Source organism: Ailuropoda melanoleuca, chromosome 9, assembly GCF_002007445.2.
Source record: "Ailuropoda melanoleuca isolate Jingjing chromosome 9, ASM200744v2, whole genome shotgun sequence".
In the NCBI taxonomy this organism is placed as follows: Eukaryota; Metazoa; Chordata; class Mammalia; order Carnivora; family Ursidae; genus Ailuropoda; species Ailuropoda melanoleuca.
Window position 1 is genome coordinate 250,317 of NC_048226.1, and position 12,597 is coordinate 262,913.

The 12,597-nt window shown below is 57.7% G+C and overlaps 1 protein-coding gene across 1 annotated transcript in view; it reads right to left on the reverse strand.

Annotated features, from left to right (window-relative positions):
- Positions 1-21: 21 nt before the first annotated feature.
- Positions 22-12,597, reverse strand: part of DNAJA4 (DnaJ heat shock protein family (Hsp40) member A4) — a 13,753-nt gene continuing 1,177 nt past the window's right edge. Inside the window, exons 2-9 of the mRNA XM_034668875.1 lie at positions 9,523-9,641; positions 8,969-9,061; positions 7,641-8,240; positions 6,069-6,173; positions 5,080-5,307; positions 3,983-4,213; positions 1,855-1,955; positions 22-1,765 (exon numbers count right to left, since the gene is read on the reverse strand). Coding sequence (XP_034524766.1) covers positions 1,550-1,765; positions 1,855-1,955; positions 3,983-4,213; positions 5,080-5,307; positions 6,069-6,173; positions 7,641-8,240; positions 8,969-9,061; positions 9,523-9,641 — 1,693 coding nt within the window. The 3' untranslated portion in view covers positions 22-1,549. The remainder of the gene's footprint in view (positions 1,766-1,854; positions 1,956-3,982; positions 4,214-5,079; positions 5,308-6,068; positions 6,174-7,640; positions 8,241-8,968; positions 9,062-9,522; positions 9,642-12,597) is intronic.

Sequence of the window (12,597 nt, forward strand, 5' to 3'; positions counted from 1 at the left end):
AAACACCCAGAGCCGTCTGTCTCTCATCCCAGCTCAGTTTTAATTTTGAAGTGACAGATGTACAGGTGGAGTCCGTCTTAAGCAACACCCTCCAAGTCCTATCTCCACGACCAGGAATCGAGCTGAACCTGATTCCGCCCCCTCAGCAGCAGCTCTGCGGTGACAGGAATTCGCGGCACCAACGGGACACCCTGGAGTTGTGGTCCATTTGTAAATGGGTTTTCACACAGGCTTGATTGGAAGGGTAGGTTTTAGGTCTATCCTGACCAACGGTCAAAGCGGGCACTATTCTGAGCAAGTGGGGCCCGCCCGCACGTTCCTGCTGGAGCCTGGTCCCCCCTAAGCCAGCTCCCGCCGACTGCGTGGGCCTGATGGGCCCCTCCACCCTCCCGTGGGCGGCCGTGGTCTGCGTCAGACTCTTAGCTTCTGCAGAACCAAGGGAGGGCAGGTCTGACGCGCGACCTCCGCTGTAGCCTGGCTGCTCAAAGGCACTTTCTCCTCCCTACGGCTGTGGAAAGGAAGGGCCCAGTGACGGCTAAGGGCTTCGGTGACCCTACGTGTGAGCTGTGGCTGCCTGCTGGGAGTGAAGCAGTGAGGACCATCCCTACGGGCAGGTGGCCCACACCACAGAGCACAGTGGAGCCCAGGCAGCACGCTTCTCGCCAAAACCACGTCCCCTGAGCAGGAAGCCCTGTGTCCCATGGCTGTGCAGCCAGAGGAGCCATCTCTGGAAGGTAGCTGGACCTGGGAGGGGTGCAGACGGACGTCTGTGCCTGCCCAGAATAGGCTACTGCTCCCGCAGCCTCTGCTGCTGCCCTCGGGGCACGTGCCGAGTGTCCTTTTCTTTACGGTAAGCACATTGGCGAAGAGCACTGCAGAGGCTGCCAGCAGAAAATCATCACAACCAGAGAGAACAAGGTGTGGGGTGCCCAGCAGACAGTTATGTCGGCGTTTCACTTATAACACTGGTTTGTCCTCACCACAAGGCCAGAAGTGGCCAGAAGCTTCCAGAAGCCTCCAAGAGAGATGATCACGCACCCATTGCAGCTCCAGAGCAGCAGCACGGACGTTGGCCCCGCAGCCCACTCTGTGTGAACCAGGCCCTGGGGCCAAGCCCAGTCCACAGATGTGCTTTTGTTCTGGACAAGGGTCACCTAGAATCTAGATTCAGAAACCAGGGAGGGAGGGCAGGGCAGCCGCGCCGGGAGGCGGTGCCTAGGGCCCTGCGAGGGCCTGCACTGGTGGACAGGGTACGGCCAAGCCCCCACAAGCAGGTGTCAGTGCAGTCACTGGCATCTCAAAAGTATCCTGAAAATGCAAATGAACAGATTCCATATGCAGACTGGAGGTGATTTACACTTGAAACATTTAAATATAAATTAAGCTATAACTTAAGTGACAACCAAAAGAAAAACAAAAACCAAGAAGACACTCAGCAACTGAGAAGGCTGAACACATACACAGGACACCCCAAACGCCAGGCCGTTAGGCGATGCCATTTTCATTGTGCCAACGTTACAGTGGTGGCGTTAGCCCAGCCGCCGGCTGCTCACGCTGTCTGGCACTGCACCCCGGCCCGCGGCCCGTCGTCGTCCTCCTCGTAGGCCTCCCGGTGCTGGCGCCAGTTCTGCTCGCTGGGGTTGAACTCCTTCAGCTCCACCTGGTCCATGTCGTCCGTGACCCTCACCTTCTGCCGCGGGGGCAGCAGGGCCTCCAGCTGCGGAAGCTTGTCTGCAGGAAGCCAGTGTTTCTCGGGAAAGATGACCTGTGGGGCACGAGGAGCGAGCGGTAGCAGCTGCCCCTCCCACGGAGGTGCCGTGACCCAGCCCGCGAAGACGACAATCAGGAACTTACTAGAAACTGGATGATCAGAGTCCCCTTCTCCAGGGGTGCTTTGTAGATGGGCATCCCTTCGTTACGCACACACCTCAGGTCCCCGTGCTTTATCACCTCGCCTGCCCAGAGAAGGTTCAGTTACAGAGCAGGAAGATGGGGGTGGCCTGGCGGCAGATCCTGCCCAGGCTGGGGGGGGAAGGGGCAGGCACACCCGGGGGCGGGGTGAACTGGTGTAAAAAGCGAACCAGGAATCGGAACCCTGGCGTCTGGGAGCTGGAGGCGGTCCAGCCCACACTCCGGGATCCCCCACAACACACTTTCAAAAGGCATCACGGGGTTTAGGCCCCAAAGCTCTGGGGTTCTGGCCCATATGTAAAAATACCATCTCCCCCCAACATGAAAAAGAAAGGGCACAAGGGTGTCTCCAGAAGTAAGCTCTTCAGCTCGGTAACGAAGCCCAAAGAAGGGAGAAAGCGTGCAGAAAGAGCAGTGGCAGGGAGGGGACGCCCAACACTGGTGACTCAGCAGCCTGCCCCCAGACTGAGTCTTGTCGAGGGAAGGCACCCAGGACCCTCTGGGGTTGTGCAGGAGCGCAGGGCCTTCAGCTGCGGGGCCTTCGGCGGTCCTCTCTCCATTCCTACTCCTCACGCTTCTGCCTCTAACTGGGGGCTGGGACGCCGCCCGCGGAAGGCCCCCATCGGCTGCCAGGACACCTTCCCCTCAGATCCTGAGTCTCCACGCCTGACAGCACAAAGAGGAGAAAGCAGCAGCGAAGGAGTGACACGCCCAAACGAGAAAAGACAGAGTGAAGGAAAAGGATAGCACACAGAGAAGCACAAATGAGCGAAAAGAACAAGAGAAATCTCCAGCAGAAGTTCTCTGAAGCCCCGGCCCTTCCTTGTCACTACTCGAGGAACAGGGTCCCCTCTGCCCCAGGTCACCGACACAACGCTGCATGCATGCAGGACACTGGGAGCCCCGCCACCCACCATCTGTGGCCGGGAGGATGAGCTTTCCTGAGCCTCCCTGCGGACGCTGGCCCGCTCGTGCCCTCCGCGCCACAGTCAGGGCTGGGCCACGTGAGCAGGCCCTGAACTCCCACCGGCTCGCGACCTGCAGTCCCCAAAGTTCTCCACTCAAGTGAGGGAGGAACTGGGGACTGGGGAGGGGTCGCGTCTCACAGTTTCACGCGAGTGTTAACAGTACAGGGCCCAAATGGGGTCGAATGTTAACAACGGCCAAATCATGTATGGGGGATCCTGGTACTGGGTTTATTTTTACAACTTTCTGTTAGTTTGACGTTGTTTCCAAATAAAAAAGTTTTAAAAAAGAAAAAACTCCGATCAGGGCTTGGATATAGACTCCATATCCTTTCACGTCCAGAGGAGGAGGAAACAGCGCAAAGACAGAAGCAGCAGAGAAACAGAACAAGGCCACGGGAGCGAAGCAAGTGGAGAGGCCAGGCAGCTCTGGGGTCTGCTCACTTGGCCGGCCACCGCTGCCCTTGGATAGGCGGGCCACGTCCCACCGCAGCCCGGACAGATGCCTACCGCCAGCTACTCCCTGACCACGGCGGCGGCAGCTCTGCTCACAGCCAGTGTGTCCGCCACCAGCACCCCTGCCCAGACGCTCTCTGACGCGGATGAGACACCCTCATGTTCCCTAGAGGTGGCTTCACGTCTGCCTCCGCCCGGGTGTGTGCGCGGACGGGCAGGTGCGTGCGAGCAGCCGAGGCTAAGCTGATGGGCAAGGTCTTCTAGGGAAAATCTGACTTTACGGCATCTCCCACGCGTCATCGGCAACACAGACGCTGCAGAGCACGTGGATGACAGACCGCCACTGCCTGTGACCTGCTCTTTTCTTACCAGACTAAGTTTTTACAGTTTAAGTTACACTGGCAGCTCCCAGTTACGGTGCCGGACCCCAAGATTCCTGTTGGGGGCTCTGCCCCCTGACTCTCAGTTTTTTTTTCCTAGGAGAATATTTTTAAAATTCATAAAATTCTCCAGTCATTAGCAATGACTTCAAAGTTGGGAGAAAAGCAAGTCATGCTAACCCCCAGCATGACACCAGGCCAGCGGCCAGCAGCGTCCCACGCAGCCGCCCACCCGGCACCACAGTCACAGTCGCGCCTCTGAGACTTTACCCGACTTGGACGTGATAACGAGGATTCGATCGTCCAGCGTTTTTATTGTCTTCTTGAAGCCACAAAGGGCTTCAGAAAGCTGAATCTTCATTTTCGTGATCAAGTCGTGGCCTCGCCTCTGAAAGACACTGTGGTCCTTCTGATCAAGCACAGTTATGACATCGCCGGGCTCCAGCTCAGGCTCTTGATCGCCTTCTCCGTGAAACAGTATCTTCTGCCCATCTTTCATACCTGTGAGACAGCACCCTTGCTGATTAGCATTTCTCTTAAAAACCGTACTTTCTACAAAGCTGGGAAGATGGCACACAGTCCTTTGGGGGCCTTTACTCATCAAACCTCCCAGTCTCGTAGGCACGGGAACTACAGCAGTGGCTGGGATCACCACAAGAAAGAGGCCACGTCTCCCCCACACACACCCGCCACTGCGCGCCCGCGGTCACCACCCACTTCCTGCTGCACGCACAGGGCAGGGCTCTGGGGGTGGTGCAGTCACAGAGGCTTAAACAGAAGTCCCTTCAGAACGCCCTTTTGGGTACTGCTTTTTATACTTTGGTCTCATCTCTCATTAGGACATATTCACCGGATTAGGAACCCACAGAATAATCCGGAAATACCTGGAGAACAGCTAACAAGGAGAAAGGCCTTAAAACAATGGTGTCAAGCAGCACAAAGAACAGGGGAGGGCTGTACTCGGGAGAGTCTGGGCAGCGGGGGGGACGCGTGTGCAGGAAGGAGCCCACAGCCACTAAGACTCCACGAGCTCTATGGCCAGTGAGCAGCCGGGGCGGCCCGGAAGAAGACTCCCAGTGATTTCCAAGGGGAGGGTTTGAGAAGGGGGAGGGCAGTTAACCAGAATCAAGGTCCAGCACCTTTCGGAGCACCGGAGAACCTCAGCGGGGTTCTGTTTGATCTGGACGAAGCTGACCGCAGCAGGCAAGCCGTGGCTGCTGATGGGAACGGCAGTGAAGCCGCGAGGGCGGGGGGGGGGGCTGTGGCGCACTGGGCCCCGCGTCCCAGGCCCCAGACACCCGTGCGCCCCACGGTCAGCTGCCAGAAGCACTCCCAGCCGCGTGGAGTGCCGAGCTGCGCGGCCTCACCTTTTTCCACGTGTACCTCGATAATCTTCTTCTCGCGGATCACCTTGGCGCCGCTGCAGCTGTCGCAGCGGTCCTTGGGGTTGATGCGCTCCCCCTGGCCCTTGCACTCGATGCACACGGTCTGGATCTGCTGCACCACGCCCGGCCCGATCTGCTGGACGTGGGTCTGCATCCCGCGGCCCCTGCACAGGGGACACTTCTCCACAGACCCCTTCTTGCCACCGACACCTGGGGGGAGACGCGGGAGGGAGCGCCCGGCTGCTCCGCAGACGGCCCGTCCCTGCGGGCGCCAGGGCAGGTCATAGGGGCCCTTACGCAGGACACCGAGGGTGTGCGGAGTCTGGATGACCTAACCAAGCAGGGAGCATCCAGATGTGAACACGTGATCGCCAGTGTCTGGGGCTTCGGCGTGCTGGGCCTGATTCACTACGGGGGCTTCTCCAGCTGTGCCTACAGCTGGCCGAGGGGGCTGGACGGAGAGACTCGGAGGGCGCAGCCCCGCTCGGCCACCTCAGGACAACATGCATCTGAGGTCACCAGATACTTGTCTTAAAAAATCCTATTTTTAAAAATTCTGTTAGTTACACTCACAGGTGAGTCAAGGGGCGGTAAACCACGACCACTGCGTGGTTTTGAGAATCAAGCTTCACTGAACACGGGCTTGTCTGCCCATTTATGCCCACGGCTGCCGGGGACCTAAAACCCTCCCTGTCTGGCCCTTTTACAGGAGAAGTTTGTTGACCCCTAAGTTGGGTGAACCATTGTGACATTGACATGTTTAAAATAATTATCAATGTGTTAAAATTTTAAAAGTCAGTCCAAACAAAAAATACACAGGGCAAACTAAAATAGATTTGGCCCTTAGGCCACCGGTTTGGGCCCTTACATTTGAAAAGATAAAAAATGATTTTTCTCTGAATCATAAAACAATCAGAACCATTTCCAGATCTAAGGGACCACAACTATGGGACTCAAACATTCATTTTTACCTTCACATTTCTCACAAATTACGTTTTTCTGGAGGGCCAACTTCTTCGTGACTCCATTATACAAATCTTCAAGAGTTACAGACAACTGATGGACAACGTTCTTGCCTTACCGAAGGGGAAACAGAACAGTCAGTAACACGGTGTGAAATACGGCCCCGTGAGCCCTGGTTGCCGAGCTGTGCCTGTCACTCATTCCCTTCCCGAGGGAGGTGGTGCATTGGCGCCCCCAGCACCGCCTTCAGCCCCCCCTCCACCAACCATGAGAACGGACACCCTTTGTAGCTGTGAGCCAATCATTCATTCGTTTATAGACGTCGACAAAAAGACTTTTCACCATTACTCTCTCTGAACAAACCCGAGGCCAGAGCGACTGGGGTGGGACTGGGTGGGGGGTGGGAACCTAAGCGGTGCCTCGGAGTCCCCCCAGGAAAGGAGCCCTTCCTCCCTCACAGAGGAGGGGTGACCGCCATCTGCACACCTGTACCTGAAACTCCTCCCCGAGCCCCACGCGCTTTCCTTTTTGAGCCCTTCTGTAATCTGTGGCCAAGTGGGAACTCTTTCCTCTGCTGAAACCTTATCTGTGCGCCCTTGTCTTCAGGGTGGGAGTCTGTCTGCCCACTGCCAGGCCAGGGTCGGATGGCCCATGGCTGCCCATGGGGCGCTCTCAGCCGCGGAGACACGCTGTCCCTGTTCGCTGGCTGTCAGGTGGAGACACAACTGGACTCAGGGTGTGAAGCTATTCATCTCCAGACCGTGAGCGCTGGGCAGGAGGGGACCCACGCCTTTCATCGTGTCTACGTCGTCCAGTACACAAGCTGGCAACCCCGACACGGGGCCGGGGCTTTCAGCACCCTGTGTTCAAGAGCGGACGGCCAGGCTTTTGAAGCTCAAAGCCGATTATACCGTGAAAACAGATACTGCAGATACTGCCGTATTCGTCCGGGGCCTCTTGCTAATCCAGACCACCCTTTGTAAACCCCAGCGGGGGACTTATCCCTGCTGACTTCACCGAGATCTTAACAAGCTCGGCTGCTATCTGGTTTCGAGGTCCACGGCAGACTATCCACAGCAGACGACAGGCGAAAGGGGCAGCCAGGGACCGCTGCTAACAGCCACAGGTGGCAGTTGGTGGCCCGGCAAGGGCTGGAAAAGCAAACCCCAGAACTCAGACACAGCAGCCTGGAGCCCTCGTTCACCTCCTGCGGATGAAGCCGCTGACCACAACGTGCTCCAGAGAGAAAGGCAGGCAGGACGGAAACTCTGAGCAGCCTGAGCAAGGAGACGCCCTGCAGAGCGCCAGCCAGAACCCACATGCAGGCCGGCTTGACACTCGGGGCGGCGAGATGACCTTCCTCCCTCCCCCTGCTCACACCCCACATGCTCCCTGTCGGGCAGTGTCTGCAGGTGTCAGGTGAGGGCTCCAGGTGCTAAGAGGCTCCAGGTAGCCGGGATCCTGTAGAGGAGGGACTATTCAAAGCTAATGATCCCTTTTAAGATATGATCACCCTGATTCCAATGACATGTAGGATTTGAAAACTATGAAACTTGCTTAGAGTCTTTAAAAGCACTTACCTCTTCTCTCTCTAGCCATCCGTCCCCCGCCCCCAAAGAACATGTCAAAGATGTCCATGGGTGAAGAGAAGCTGGGGCTGCCTGAGCCTCCTTCCTTAATCGCCTGCTCACCACCCTGGTCATAAATGTCCCTCTTCTTTGGATCTGAAAGCACTTCATATGCCTGGGATATGAGCTTGAACTTTAAAATAAAAAGAGAGAGAGAAGGCTTGAGTTGTTTATCACGCAGACCCCCCCATGATGAATGCAAAGACGGGGCTATTCTGCACCCGGTCCCCCACACTAGCCGGCCATGGGCTGCTCCGTCGCTTCCCTCGTGGAGCAGGGAAACAGGGCCAGTGCAGAAGGGACGCTCCTCCCAGCCTCGGCTGCACCCCACAGGAAGCCAGCGGCAGTGAGGCCAGACCAGGGCGTAACCCGCCACCTGGTGAAACCCAGGCTCCTGGCCGCGGCCACTGGCCTCCCACCGCACAAGGGCTGTTTCACTGTTTACTCGTACAAGGCCTCGTGAACAGCTGTCCGCGTGCACGCTGCAGACACTGTGTGCAAACCCTAACCCAGCCCCGGCCCCAGAGGCCCCAGCCCAGTCTCCCCGTCTCAGTTACTGCCGACGCCAAAACCTCGTTTCCTCTCCCCTCACGCCTCATCTGCCCGCAAACCCTCTGGCACTGCCTCCCAGGGCTCGTCTCCCGGCGCTAAGACATCATGCTCTGGCCAAAACTGTCACCAGAATCCAGTTGTAAAAAAAGTGTCAGAAAACCCACACTGGAAGACATTCTGCAAAACTAAAAGACAGGAGAACTGAATGCAACATGTGATCCAGGATCGGGGGAAACGGCTACCAAAGATGTTGGAACGACTGGAAAAAGGTGAATTCTTTTCTCAGGGTCAAACTTCTTACATGTGGTACGTGTACTGCAGGGACTACACGGTGCCGGGTTCCCAGAGAAGCGTGTCGGACTGTCTGGGGCTGAAAGGCTGCATGGCGTGCAGGTGAAGCAGGCGCCGTCACACGTTTCCGGGGCGGGGGAGCCAGCGCTCACTGCCCCACGCTCATCTCTTCTCTAGGTAGGTGAAGTTTTTTTCATTTTTGTTTTTTTTAAAGATTTATTTATCTGACAGTGAGAGAGCAAGACCACGGGGAGCAGCAGAGGGAGAAACAGACTCCCTACTGAGCAGAGAGCCCAAAACGGGACTCGATCCCAGGACCCTGGGATCATGACCGGAGCCAAAGGCAGACACTTCACTGATGGAGCCCCCCAGGCGCCCCTGGAAGTTTGAAAGTAAATTGGAACACTATAAAATATCCCAAATCCATCCCTTCTCACCACACGCCACACCCACTCTGCAGAGGCCACCACCTTGCGCCGAGGTCACCGCAGTAACCACCTCAGCGGCCTCCCAGCTCTCCTCACGCCGGCCTGTGGTGCGAGCCCACGGCAGCCGGAGCCGGCTGGCCAGTCCTCCGCCCCCGCTCTTCGAGCCGGCCTAAGGCGCGGACTCAAAGCCAGGCCTCGCTCTGGGCACCGCGGCCAGCCCGGCGCCTCGCGCTACCCACAGCTCACGCCGCACCCCCTGCCGCAGTGTCCGCTCCGTGAGCACAGGCTGTACCCCCACCCGGGGTGATGCCTGCAGGGCAGATGAATGGCTCTATTCTGGGAGTTCAGAAGTGAACATGGGAAGTCAGGTGCCCTCCAGAGTCCCCTCCAGTCTGCGGGACGGGGTCTGGTGGATCTCCCACAGCACAGCTGGTTCCATAAAACAGAGAAGAAGGAGTGCTAGAGGGTGCAACTACGGAAACGCAACAGAGAAGCCAGGTCTTCTCAGATTAACTAATCAATAGTAAGCACGAGCTGACAGAAAACTAGGTAATGTAACAAACCGAGTCCTCGAGGGACATCACAGCCGTCCTCAAGGCAGCCGGGCTCGTGCTCAGTTGTTCTCTGCGTTTCTGCGAAGAAGCAGGCCTCACTCACCACCACCGTCTCCACGGCAGGGAGACTGAGGAGTGGGGAGAAGGTGCCTGGTGCAGGAGCCCACACGTCCCGGGCCTGTCTGTACATCGGGGACCAGATGAGCATGCTTCCTGAAATTTCCACTAGAAACACCCCAAACACTCCGACACACTCGAAAGACACCTCATGCTTAATCTAAGAAGCAAAAGCAACGCCCGTCCCTTGGGCAGTTAATCAGAGGCCGTGTCGCACAGGGTGGGGGCTCCCAGGACCACGAGCAGGCCCGCCCCGCCCCTGCGGCCCCAGCCCCCCCCAGTCTAATGCAGGTTCTGGCCGTCACCCCCTGCCCCCCCAGCTGGAGATCACGGCTCTCACCAGCTCACCTTTCAGACTGATCATCTGCCACGGGACCTTAACAAGGTCGCCACGCAGCTAGGAAAAAATGACTTCGGGATGATGTCACAACTCGGAAGAATATTTGTGAGGGTATTATCAGGTGCTGACCACAGCTACCAGGGTGACCACTATGACCGCCTGCAGACAGGCACGGGAATAGCAGTTAGGGTGATGTGTACTGGGTGGGTTTTTCTCTATATTCTGATGCTTCCCGTACTGTTACGCTCTCTTGTGTGATTTTTTAATTTGAAAATCTGTTACTCCAACGAAAAGCTACAGTGAAATTAGCCACAAGACTGAATGCCTCTCAAGCCGATGAGGGGAACAGCCCAGAATGTGCCCGCTCGCACTGCAGAGGGTGGGTTCCTGACCGGCCGCCCAAGCGTCCTGCGGAGAAGCGGCCGCACAGCAGGCCAGCAGACACTCCACACGGAGCACCTGGCAGCAGACGGGCTGCTCGACGCTTAGCAACGCAGGACAACAGGGCACAAAACAAAGGTCAACACCCCCAGCCGGCTCACTTGCCTCCCAGCAGGGTGAAAGGACCGGCTTAATCTATTTTTGAAGAGACATGAATAATACAGTGACAAACTTAGGAGGAACAAGAAACGTTCGACCAGTTCTACCCATGACAGAGAAAATGGACAAAAACTGCACACAGACCTGCATGAGAAGGAAAACGTCTACACCGCATGCCCAATGCACAGCAGGACCAGAAAGCAGGGATCTGGTGAATGAATGAGTCTCCTCTCAGGGACCATGACGGCAGAGTCTCCATGATGTGTCCTGTCTCCTCACCCCCTTGATTTCCATCCCCACGTCCACTGAACTGCCGATCCCCCTTCACTGCAACTGCCCCCCTAAACTGTGTGTGGGGTGTGCCCCGTTCCCTCGGACAGCCCGCACATGTTCCACACCTGCGCGGCACAGCTGGACAGCAGGCCCGAAAGCAAGCATGGGGGCCGCGGGGAAGGCAGGAATCAGACGAGGCATCACCACCAGCGCAGGAAGAGGACGGGGCCAGGGGCTCGGGCAGGGGTCAGACTGCTGGAACCAGTGAACTGAAGGCTCGTGTGCCACAGAGCTGGGGACATCACAGGACCCCCAGCCCAGGCTCTCCGTGAGGAGCCTCACTATGTGACGCCAATTCAGTGCCTGGCTGTAGGTGAACACTAGCTTGAAGCAAACCCAGCGGTCTGCTGGGACACGGACGCACAGGGCAACAGCCACGGAAATGTCGCAGAGGTCAAGTGCAGGTTTTAGACCGCGTCGGCACCGCGAGCAGACTCGCTCCAAGGGCACGCACCCAGGCTTGAACATGCTCCTGGACGGTGCTCTGAGATCTGACCGAAGCCAGGCCCCGAGGCCGCCTCTTGCCAGCCTCCTGAGCCGTCGGCGAGAAGCCTGGAGCTGCTCCCCCTAGACGAGTTCTCACCCTGAGGCTCCAGTGAACCCGCGAGCACGTCTGTGAATCACCGACACCACGGAGAAAGCCAAGCCCTCAAAAAGCTACAGTAAGCCGTCTAAATATAGACGAGAGAATGCGAGTGAGCAGCAAACGGTCTTACAGGAAAGCATGTTAAACTTGTGACAGCCGCGTTCGGCACATGTGGCTAAATATAAGTCTCCTATCACTGCCACCAGCAGCCACCTCTCCTGGAGCAGCCCGCGCCGGCAGGGAAGCAGGTACACACACGGCGGCGGCTCCAGGGGTCTAACCGCGCTTCCCCCGCCGCCTGGGTGTCACTGCTGTCCTCTACCACAGGAGCCCTGCCGCCCCCAAAACCATCCGAGACTGCCCAAGTTCTATAAGAAAGCGGCAAACGGTGGAAAGAGCACTGGCACGGGCAAGCGGCCTTCCCAAGAACCAGTCCGTGGTCCTGCCCATCACCTCCTCAGGTGGGTGACGAGAGTGCTGGGAGCGAGCAGGCTCTGTTCCCGGAACAGGAAAATGTAATTCAGGTCTCCACTATGCAGAACATTTTTCAGCCTATTACTGGTCCTTAGGGTCAACTGTGGGCCATTTGTCACAGAAAACCTGGACTATTCCTGTAAAATGATGTGTCAGGGTAGAGAGCTCCCGGTCCCTGTCTAATAAATGTGATTAGTCAGTGTCTCACGACCTTGACCAGCCAGGAGACCAAATCCCGCCCGGTCCTCAAGCCCCACACGCGGCCTGTCCCCGGTGCTGAGGCACCAACAAGGAAGGAACACAAAACAGTTCCATCCCGTCACTCCTGCGAGTGCACAACTTCTGGAGGCGCGTGCCTCCGTTTCCCTGGTTGCCAGCTGCCCCTCCTACAGAACTGCCCTCCAACGCTGTGCCAACCGTCTCCCATGGGGTCCCGGACACACGGGGCAGCGTGCAGGCTTGCAGAGGCAACGGAGGAGTGGGTGGGCTGCAGGGGTCCACCAGGGGTCCCAGTGCCCCTGGCCGCCCCAACCCACCCTGCCACCTGCCCCCTACCCCAGCCCCAGTCAGCCCTGACCCTGCTGCCTGACCCCACCCCGGCTCCCTGACCCTGCCTCCTGCCCAGGACCCCAGTCCCCTGACCCCAGCCCCACCGCCCACCCCCGACCCTGTCTCCCAGACCCCCGCGGCCTGG